Source organism: Primulina huaijiensis, chromosome 10 (genome assembly GCF_012295235.1).
Source record: "Primulina huaijiensis isolate GDHJ02 chromosome 10, ASM1229523v2, whole genome shotgun sequence".
In the NCBI taxonomy this organism is placed as follows: domain Eukaryota; kingdom Viridiplantae; phylum Streptophyta; class Magnoliopsida; order Lamiales; family Gesneriaceae; genus Primulina; species Primulina huaijiensis.
The window spans coordinates 4,819,197-4,831,099 of NC_133315.1; the positions used below are offsets into that span (position 1 = coordinate 4,819,197).

Here is an 11,903-nt window from a genome sequence, read left to right on the forward strand (position 1 = left end):
CCCAACTCTGATCCTCTGCTAGGTGGTGCCTTAGCAGGAAAATAAATTTTTCTCCTCTCGAACTCTGCTCCTCTGCTAGGCGATGCCTTAGCAGGAAAATAAAATTTTTGTCCTCCCTAACTCTGCTCCTCTGCTAGACGGTGCCTTAGCAGGAAAATAAAAATTTCTCACTTTCATAATATACAACATTCAAGAACTGAAAAAAAAGAACTTGATTTTATTGAATTCCAACTGATTACATGGGAAAATGCAAAGATGAAATACATCAACGATAAAATCCAGAATGATACTCCCTAAGGTGATAAGCATTCCAAGGCCTCTTTAAAGCCTTTCCTCGAGCATTATCCAAGTAATGAGGTCCAGAATTAAATTTCTCAATCACTCTGAAAGACCTTCCCCACACTGGGCCAACTTTCTCTCTGCTCTTCTTGTACCTTCAACAGGAGTAAGTCACTCACTTCTTCATTTCCTAATCATGTTAACCTCCACACGCGTTTTTTTTTCTTCCTTCCTCACTACCCCTTCATAACACCGACGCACGAATTTTTGGTCGCCGTACAAGTCAGAGACTGAGGATATATGGGGGGAGCAACTAAGGGTGCTGCTGAAAAGTAATATAGTGAATGAATTATCATACGCTCAAACTTGGTATTTATAGGAGAATACCTGGGCCCTTGATGAGCTTGTCTTCCATTTGGGCTAGGGATGGGCCAGGGATAGTGGGCCCATCCATGGGGTATCAGAGTGTATGATGAATGAAAAGGACAAGGCCATTATGTCAGCAGTACTTAGAACAGATGATCATTGAAAAATGTTTCAGACCGTTGGAACTTTTCAACTATAAATATGCAGATTCAGAATTGAAGAAATGATGATAACAAGAACAGAAAAACACATTTTCCAACATGCATTACAAGAATTTGAGCTCACTTATCCTTTCAATATCAAGTTATTCACTTACCACACGTTCATCAATTTATATCAAGATCTTCTGAGGATATACTTGTTTTACCCTACCAACTCCAGTCGTTTAAAGCTAACTATTGGACATTGTTGTTTCTGGTGAAATGAAGGTTCTTAAACAACCAACATATTTTTAGTGATCACTAAGCAGTGATAAGTCCAAGTTGAAGTGAGTTACAAAATATTGTGAAACCAAAATCTTTTAGTGGATTCCTTCTAAGTGAAAAAGGACTGACTTATGAGTATTCATCTACAAACATCCATAAAATTCTGCCTCATTTACTTACGCATTTTATATTGTTTCAATGCTTATCTAGCCTCTTTGTTAATTGATGCTTGTAGAAAATATATAATATCATTAGTCTAGTTGGTCTGCTTTCCCACTTATTTATTTTTTGTGGTCAAACCTAATCTAGCAGTTCAAAAAAATTTTTTAATAGTAAAAACTAATAAAGTCAGCTTATTTTTTTTGCAAATATTTTAAAAATAAATTATTCACCCCTTCTAAATTCTGTTCTGATCTCAACATAAATAATTATAAACTCAAATATATAGTTAAAAAATTATTTTAGCATATTGATAAAAATATAATGGTCACGGGAGCCCGGTGGTACTGTTTTCGGACGAGTGAAGCAAACATGATTATCATTTTAGTTTTTCAAAATCTGGTATTGATCAGTTGAAATTTGAGAAAATTGTTCAACATGAAAGTTGTATATCATGAAAAGACAAATTTTCTGGGAAAAAAATTGGCCATGCGTGTCAACCGAAGCACCGACATGAAAACACATGAAAAATCTCACTCATTATCCAAAGCTTGACTTCAATGTGTGAAAATTTTTGCACTAGATTTAGATATTGTAGTATAAGTTTTGTAATTTTCAACTTATATTTTAATTTAAATATAAATAAAATATATATACAATAATACAAGTACAAAATTGTATGGAATATAAATATATGTACAAATATAATATATAACGACATTAAAATTCGTGAACACATCCGTAAAATATATACTACAAAATTGCGGAGATCGACATTCTTTCAGGACCAGGATTCAACTGATCGTAAAATTCTTGAACACATCCTTAAAAAAACTTTAAGGGACAAGAATGGCGGATCAGCTAACAGACGACCAGATCTCCGAATTCAAGGAAGCCTTCTCTCTGTTCGACAAAGATGGCGACGGTCAGAATTCTCCTGATTTTATTATTTTTTTACCATTTTTCGATCTATACAACTGCGTAGATCTGATTTCGTTTATAACTATTTATCTAGATTTATATTTTGTCTGAAACATTATTTTGTGCCTTAAATATAGATCGCTCGATGTATTTCTGAGGGTAGACATTGAATTTATTCATATGGTTGCTTATATGTGTGTTTGTTTTGTCCATCATTTTGTTATGAACGAATGCTTGGATTTTAATAAGATTAAACGTTCATCGAGTTCTGGATTTCACCATGTTTGAATGTATATCTGATTATTGATTTAGAGGACTGGAATTTGTTGAATTTTCTTATCAAGTTTTGGTGTTTGAACTGGTGATAGAAACCTATGAAGTCTGAATATATGATTATGTAGTTGGCACTCAATATTTTACTGCCATTTGCGGCGTGGCGCTACACTTGTAAATTTCGTAACTTGATTCTGATGTTTGATTGTTTCGGTTAAGAAAAATGGGATGTCATTTGAAATTTGTTCATGTAATTGTAATATATGCCAGTTTATCTAGTTTTGAACATTTGATTTGAGATGATTGATGAAGCTGTTGACTTTCCTGATAATATTTCTATTTGTATTCTTATTATTTATTGTAAGTCAAAGACGAAAAGGATCCTCGATTTTAAATTGGATATGTTGATCCGGTTTAATCTTATTTTGTTTCATAATTAGCCTAACTAATAAAAATAAAACTGAAAGCAAAATAAAATAAAAGACACATGCAATTTTAACGTTTATCGGTTCAACAGACCAACATGCATGGGTTCACGCTTAGATATAAATTGAATCCAATAAAGATAAAATGTTTTGATCATACAAGAACTCATTCAAACTAAAAGAGTTCCTCTTTAATAACGATGTCTATTTGAGGAACACATTCAATAGACTTCAGTTGACGAGGACCATTCGTCTTCGTGATACGTCTCAATCGAACTTCTTAGAAATTGCAGATTGTTATTTCTATAGAACGTCAGCTTATTTCTCCCGAGAAATGAATCACGACGTTTTGAAAGTGTGTGCACCACTAATAATCGAAACCTTCAAAATCAGAATGATATAAGTGGAGCTGTCATCACTTTGTTGTAACAGTTACCACGACACGGAATGAACAATTTTGCTTTTCTTCTCCAAAATTTGTGTGCTTTGACTGATTCTTTCACACATAGTATAGTGCATAAAAGCAACAAGAAACTTTCAACAAACCTCTCTCAAAAGATTTGATAATGAAAGCACATCGACCTCCCTTGGCACAAATGGCCACAGTCGCGACCTTCAAATTGAATGAGAACACTAATATATAGAGCATTCCATCATAGCCAATACATACATAATCTTTCCAAATTTTGTAACATTTTTCAAGATAAAATAAATATTTCCAAACTCATGTCTTTACATATCTTCAAGATAATATCTTCCGACATTTTTGTCGTATCTTCAACAAACCAAACAAATATTGAAACGATCCTAACTTCTAAATTCATTTAATTTACACTAGTTTTTTATTTATTCCTAACCATTCATAATTAATTCATCATAAATAAACTAGCATAAATAGTCAAATAAATGAATTTCATAATATCCATAATCATTCATGCGGAATAAGTAAAATAAACAATAAAAGTCTAAATTTAAACTCAATCATTTCTAGCATCCTATTCGTCTGTAAATAAAAGCCATAATCCATAAAACCATCGAAATCTTTAACATATGCGGAATATCAAAGTCCTTGGGTATACACTGCGCCTCCCGGATGACTCGATAGTCCGCACCTTACGACTCAACATCATCACTTGCAACCATTCAAACCTAGTGAGTCTAATGAATCAATATGCTCAACCCTGATATAGCAAGTACATAAGTATACAATCATATGTATAAAAATTACGTTTACTAAAAATAGATTTTGTCATGCAAACAAGAACCCTTCAAAAATATGCAACTTTTGAAATCATGCTTAAATATGAACTTTTTCCATAAAAATAACAATTTTTTAAAGTGAAGTCCGATCCTTGATAGTGACAATACTCAGTCGATTGATCAATCTTTAAACCATAGTAATAGGCCACCGGGTTCAACGTCCACTTTTTCGACGATCTTTCTAACTATCATAAAATAACTTCATCGTTCACTTCTTCAACGGATCCATTATTATTGAGATTCCTGACCCCGTTTTCGTCCGTTCACTCCCTTTTCATTGCAAGGTCATTGTTCCCGTTTTCAACGGATCCCTTACTAGTTTTACATCACGATCAATTCACATTCCTCAAAAATATTTTCTCTTACTTTATCATTTCATAAAAACATGCATAACAATCCATATTCTAAAAACTTCCAATAATGGCTTATATCTGTATACATCGAGACTGCTAAAAATAGCATAAGTATGCAAATACGTTAAAACTTCTAAAAATAACATTTAACATGATATGAAATTGTTTTAGGAAGTTGTTAACCGCCCTCGACTTTTCCTCAAACCGACCGTCCACGTTTCAACTTACTCGCACGGCTCCGAACTTTGTCCTAACAAAAGCGACTCGATTCCATAATTTTAAAAATACCCAAAATACCCAAAAACTTGCTGGAAATTTCATTTTAGGACATGTTTCAAAAACGACTCGCTCACTGGATGACTCGTTTACCCTCGTTTTTGCGTTTTCGGGCAAAAAAATGACCAAACTACCCTTCCGACTCGAACCAACCCGAGACCTGACCTTTATTAACATCCTAAGACATAATTTAAGCTGCTGGAATTTCCCAAACCCAAGACAAAGCCGAAACTTGAAGAAAACCTAGGTCCAATTCGTCTCTATTTTGACACGTTTGGACAATTTACGACTAAGAATAGACGACGGCTCGAAATGATCCCGAACCAGGCCCTAGACCTCTTCCTTAGACCTAACTAAGACCATGATCAGCCCCTTTTGAGCTCAGACCCGACGCCCTAAGCCCTAGACCTCTCGCATAAGCAGCTTACCTCGCGCTTCCCTTGCGCGCAGCAGCCCTCCTTGCTATCCTACGGCAGATGCAGCCCTTGGCTCGGCTCACGGCTCACACCAGTCCCTCACCAGGACCCTAAAGCACGTCCCTAGCTCCTGGTCCAGCCCCTTCCACGTCCCCTTAGCCCCTAGGAACCACACGCACCAAACAAAGCCAACAAGTGCAACTTTTGGAGTCGTGGCCACAGAGCTGTACCAGCTTGTCCAAGCCCTGGCCGAACCCTTCCTAGACTTTCCTAGGACCCTCATCCTTCTCTCCATACCTTGTTTAGGGCCCCATGCAGCCCCCTTGGTCATAGGGACCCCAACCCGTCCCCTTTTTTCCCTCTCGGCCTGCACGCAATTGGTGCTGCCCTTGTGGCCCCTCTTTTGGCTTTTGTCCCTTCAAAATTTACTCCTAACGTTTTGATCGACTATTGAATCCCTTGGTTTGCATCCTCCCTTCAACAATTCTCAAAATGTCAAGATTCTTTTATGAAAACATGAGATGCACATGTATGAAACTTAAAATCTTCATCCTCATGAATTTCTACACAAATCGAGTACATGCAATATTATGGATTGAATGGTACACAAAGAAAGGTTGAAAACATGCCTTGATCGTTTATGTTTACGAATAACAAGCGACGATGCGACAAGAGATGAACGGGACTCTCAAAACCCTGCCTCTCCTAGCTATGAACTTTCAGCCACCTAGGGTTAGGAATGTCTGTGATTTGTGTGTGCTGAAAGTGTAGGAGGCGTACATGAGGTGGGAGAGTAGGCTAGGGTTTTAATTAACTTTTTAGATGGGCTTTAGGTTAGATTAAAGGCCCTAATTCTTTTAATTAGTCACTACTAATTTAAGCTCATTAAGGAGTTAATTAATTCAATAATTAATCCAGTAGAAGTCCAAATGCTAATTAAAATATTTGGTGTCACTGGTTTCTGGTATCGAGGTTCCGAAACTTCTCTTTTTCTTGCAAAAGTTCGTTACCGATTAAGTTCGTCTCTTATTAAAAATAAATTTGCCGCTTTCTTATTTTGGATTACTAAATCACAAGTTTCCAATTCCTAAACTTCTAAAAATAGACATTTTATCAAAATCGTCCCCGATTCTTTCGCCTTGGCCGTACGTCACGTATTCGACTGCAGAAAGCTCAAATTCATAACATTCGGTTAAATACCCATTGAATCATCCAAATACTTAAACATACTTTTAGACCACATATTTAAATAAGTTATAATTAATTTTCTTGCATGCAAGTGGTTAGTGTGTTCGGATTTTCGGGTGTTACGAATATATTCTTTAATTATTTCACATCTTCAATATCTTAGATCAATATTTTTTTAATTTTCTTTACAAAATTTAAAAAATTAAGCCAACAAAAATATCATCTAACAATCTCCACCTTTGGCTTATTTTTGACAAAATCATAAAAATATTCAAGAAAATTCTCATTAACATAACTCTCCCCCTTCTGACAAAAATCAACAAAAGTTGAGAAATCAAACCGAGAGTTTCCAATCAATGTTCTCCCCTATCTTCGTGATGGATACAATGTCCCCTAAAAGTCATCCATGTGATTTTCTTGTTAGATTCTTCATCACATATTTATCACCATTTCTTCAAATCTACTCGCAACAGCCTTGTGTATTCTCCATCATGCATCATATCATTGTCTTCAAAACCGAACTCTAAACACCATGATCAACATCTTAAATAATGAACCCTCTTTGATACCACTTGTTGATTCGGTTTATCTTATTTTGCTTAGTTTTCATAATTAGTCTAATTAATAAAAATAAAATTGAAAGCAAAATAGAAGACAAATGCAATTTTAACGTAGTTCGGTCCAGCAGACATATGTCTATGGGGTCACTCCTCGATATCAAGTGAGTTTACTAAATATAAAATATTATGATTATTCAAGGACTTATTCAAACTTAAAACTCCCTCTTTTCTAATGACGCCAGGAACACGTTCAATACACCTCTATTGGTGAGCTCCACTCATCTTCACGATTCGCCTTAATCGAAGTCTTTTTAAAAATGCGGACTGTTCTCTCTCGATAACGTCACCTTCCTATCTCGAGGAATGAATTATGACGTTTTGAATGTGTGTACACCACTAGTAATTGAAACCCTCAAAATAAAAAAGATATAAGTGGAGTTATCATCACCTAGTTGTAACAGTTGTTGCGACACAGAATGAACAGTTTAGCTTTTCTTCTCCAAAATCCGTGTGATTCAACTGATGCTTTCACACATAATATATTGCATAAAAGCAACAAGAAACAACCATAAAACCTCTTTGAAAGATTTGACAATGAAAGCACATCGGCCTCTCTTGGCACACGTGGCCACACCCGGCTATCTTCAAAATGAACGAGAACTCTAATAAAATAGAGCACTCCAACGTATCAAAGATAGACATAATCTTTCCAAATCTTGTATCGTATCTTTTAAGATAAAATAAATATTTCCGAATTCATATATTTCTATATTTTCAAGATAATATCTTCGAACATTTTCGTTATATCTTCAATAAATCTCAAAACATATCTTCATATCTTAAACATCTCAGACCAATATTTTTAATTTTCTTGACAAAATAAGTCAAAAAAAATTAATGTCATCTAATAGGATATTTGGGAACTTTCTAGATAGCTATTTAAATTTTGATGTTCTTCAAAGACACGATCTAGGAATTTGAAACATTGTTGGCGGAACTATGAGAACTGAGAAGCTCAGGGTATTGTGTAGAGCTTAGAGCTACAAGGTGAGGCACTTGCCTTCGTTAAATCAAAATGGTATTCTTTAAGCACTAATAAGGTATACTCTATATTTGAAAAAACTTCTATCATCTATCATTTACAACTTACCGTATACCGTACAAACAAATTGATGCAAAAATATAAGTATTTTGAATGAATGAGAAATATTATCTCGCGTTCCGTTCCACCTTCACTTTATTATTCCCAAGATTCGAGATGTGATTCTGTGAGCCTTTTGCACTCAAAGGTTGTTCTTATTTAATTCATACAAGGCTGAGTCTTTAGCCGGGACGCACATTGTTTGGGCTTTAGATCATTATGCGTTTTTTCCTTGTCAATTTTCTATTACTAGCAATGTTTCTCCAAATGTTGTGTAGGTTTATTTTTTTCGATCTTGTTGTGACATCAAGGTAACTCAAATGCTTCTATCACACAACAATTTTCTGATACTAGCTTTTTCACTTGATATCTTTTTTGTTCATAGCCCTGGAAACAATGTTTCTAATATAATAATTCCAACAATATGCACTTCAAATCTAAAATCCCCGATTTTGTGTACCATTTGTAAATCTGATAGGTTGTATCACTACCAAGGAGCTTGGTACTGTGATGCGTTCTTTAGGACAAAACCCAACAGAGGCTGAACTTCAGGATATGATCAACGAGGTTGATGCTGATGGTAATGGAACAATTGACTTTCCCGAGTTCCTCAACCTGATGGCTCGGAAAATGAAGGACACTGATTCTGAGGAGGAGCTAAAGGAAGCTTTCCGGGTTTTTGACAAGGACCAGAATGGCTTCATTTCTGCTGCAGAACTACGCCACGTTATGACCAATCTTGGTGAGAAGCTCACTGATGAGGAGGTCGATGAGATGATCCGTGAGGCAGATGTGGACGGTGATGGGCAGATCAACTATGAGGAGTTCGTCAAGGTTATGATGGCCAAGTGAGATACAAACAAGTTAAAACTTTATTATTGTCCATATATGATCATATTGACGAAAGGAAAACAGGGGGGAGATTAAATTGATAAGTTTCGTGTTTCTCGTTGTTTTATGATCTGGTACTGTTAGCTTGATTGGGTGCTTGCTTTGGTGTCTTGTTTGTATTGTTTTAGTTGCTGCTATTCTTTTATATGCTTGTTTGCATTGTTCCTCGGTTTATCATTTTGCGTCATGACTTGGAGAATATGTGAGTTGTTATACACACATTAAGTGTGATTCACGATTACCAAATTATAAAATTGTGGATATTTTGGAAACTCGTAAATAAGATACAATTTCTAGCTTTTGTAGATACAAGAACTATAATTTGACTAACACCATTTTTAGCGTCCTACTTTAGAGACATTACATTTTGTTTTTGTTTTTTGTTTTTTGTTTTTTATAATCTCGAACTTGAAAATATAACAATCACGAGGGTTACTGCTGTTAGTATTTAGCGCGAGTTCGATGATGCTAATGAAGAATAATGCTTGGGGTAGTGCCTTTCATGCTACTTTTAATTTCGTTGAAGGGTCAGAGTATGTTATTTTGCCACATGATTTTTTACTCCATATTACATAATTTCAAAATCACAAATATTTGGATTGACTTGAAATTTTTAACTTTTGGATAAAACTGAAATTGAACCTACTGATGCCCTCAATAGTTGTCAGGTCCCCACTAGGACCTAGACTGAATTCCTGGAACTAACTAAAGTAAATGACTGAGGTAATTGATGTATATGAGGAAGAGGAGGTCGAACAATCTATGAGTAAAGATGGTAAAGATGAAGTGATGGACTCGGCGATTTATTGACTGAGTTCAAGAAGTTTGTAATTTCGGGTTGAAAATATGGCCGTGAAGATTGGACACCCAGCAGACCTCTCCACATTCAATAAATATTAGCATAATTGGTGACACCTCGTGTATCTATGAGGTCCTTAAATCAATCCAAGTAAAGGGTACTTGAAATGTGGTCAAGCCGTGGTGGCTGTAAATTAAAGTAGATAGAGGCAAGTTCCTGACACCGGATCCCGAGTTATGAGAGTTGGGAAACTAATGAGTTAGGAAGTCAGACAGCCGGGAGGATGTTGAACTAGAACCAAAAGACGAGAACTAGAATCAAGTAGGTGTCTTCGTCCCTGAGGATAAGCGCTTTATCCAAATAATGTGGAGAAAGATTGGACAACGCTATAGATGTCTACCTATTTTGCAATCATGATCATGTCAGGTGGCGCACGAGTGAGATGGAGTTGACTTAATGAGGCTAGTGACATGACGAATATCCTAGTCCATGGTACAAAATATAGCTTTTAATGTGGTATCTAATGAAAATTTTAATAGGGAATTTAAGGAAGAATTTAATACAAGAGTTGTCTAATGTTTAATCGTACAAGAATTCCGAGTTCTGCGACCAAAGTCATTGTTACTCTTCTCCTAGAGACACCAAGGTTAATGTGTTCATTTGATTCGGTCATATTGCATTTTGTATGCACATATATTGAGATTTTTCTTTTTTTTTTTTTCATGAGTCCAATATGATTTTAACATTGGAGTGACCGCATTAGAAAACTTTTCGGACGAACCATTCACGAGTTTGTTGTTTAAGTGTGTGTAGGAGTTGCTGTCATGAATCCAATTCCAAGAGCTCGATTGTTAGGGCTCAATTTCCGTCAAAATCTATTTTTGGAAGCTCGTTCATTTCAGCTCAGACATTATTCACAAATAGAGACTCCTCGATTGGGAATTCAATACCAAATCTACCCATTTTCCCCGAGTATCCGTTGGATCTCGGTTTTCTCGTGCCCAAACGCAGCGAAAATTTTAAAATTTTTATTTTATTTTGACAATCAAAATATATTTGTTTTAGGCACTCGTATGGTTTATAATTAAACATTCATAGGGCGTTGGAATTTTATACCTTTGGTGAATTAAATCACTTGGCTCCAACTAATCCGGTTTAGGCGGATATAGCTCTTGATGAATCCCTACGAACTTTCTTCGAAAACTCCTTTCTTTATTCTTCTAATCAGGTCCACGACTAAATAATTTGTTCCTCTTCTAATTTGCACTAGAAAAATTAGAAGAAGTTTTTACGTTGGAGATTGAAAATGAGAGACGGCTCAAACTTTTCCTTCAAAAAGAAGTGGCCGAAATTTTGTGGAGAGGAGGAGGATTTTCAAAAATTGTGAGTAAATTGTGTTTAACCCTAAGCCTAATACACATATATATAAGCTTAGGCCCATTAATTAAATTTAATACTTAATGAGCTTAATCAATTAATTATTCTAGTCCAACTAGTTTAATTAAGTAATTAATCTTTTAAAGTCCAATTAAGAACCTTATAATATGTATGTTGGTCTTGTACTCCTGCAAGCCCATTATACATATACCCATTACATTTAATTTAAATCTCTTATAAATTCAACATTTGAATTTAATACTTAAATTATAAATTCAACTCATTGAATTTATCACCTCCAAAATTTAATATTTAATAAACTCAACATTTGAGTTTAATAAATTAAAATCTCAAATTTTATAAATTCAACTCCTTGAATTTATTCTCTCAATGGGAACAAACGATCCAGTACTGGTGTGACCCTCAATGGTTCAGGGATACAGCTAGTCGTGAGTTCACAACTCCTTGTGATTCAGAATAACATTAATTCTTATTCGGGCTTACCCTAGTTAGCCCCATGATCCCCTAGGTATCACTGATAGTGCCTACAAGAACCAGTCGATTATGATTAACGTACAGTACGGTCCCTTCATCTCATATATCTCGATCGAATCTGCAACCATTGGTTCATCGAGGGTTGCATATTAATTCGATAACAATGTGACAAATATAATAGCGGTATCGCGTATACTATTTGGAAAAATCCTTCTCCAACGTACATCTCATACTCTGGCCAGAGATTCCATGCACTATTTTTACTTTATATCACATAGGATATCCACACCCGTAGGTGA

General features: G+C 35.4%; 1 protein-coding gene across 1 annotated transcript; it reads left to right on the forward strand.

Annotated features, from left to right (window-relative positions):
• The first annotated feature begins 1,968 nt into the window (after positions 1-1,968).
• Positions 1,969-9,120, forward strand: LOC140986804 (calmodulin-7). Its single transcript, XM_073455163.1, has 2 exons — positions 1,969-2,154; positions 8,521-9,120. The coding sequence occupies exons 1-2, from the start codon at positions 2,079-2,081 to the stop codon at positions 8,892-8,894; spliced, it is 450 nt and encodes a 149-aa protein (XP_073311264.1). The 5' UTR covers positions 1,969-2,078; the 3' UTR covers positions 8,895-9,120.
• Positions 9,121-11,903: the final 2,783 nt, after the last annotated feature.

What these genes read in the sequence shown, in the direction of transcription:
- LOC140986804 (XM_073455163.1), top strand. Translation starts at nt 2,079, where the DNA reads ATGGCGGATCAGCTAACAGACGACCAGATCTCCGAATTCAAGGAAGCC. An exon ending in GTTCGACAAAGATGGCGACG is followed by an intron (nt 2,155 to 8,520) that starts GTCAGAATTCTC and finishes TAAATCTGATAG; the next exon opens with GTTGTATCACTACCAAGGAG.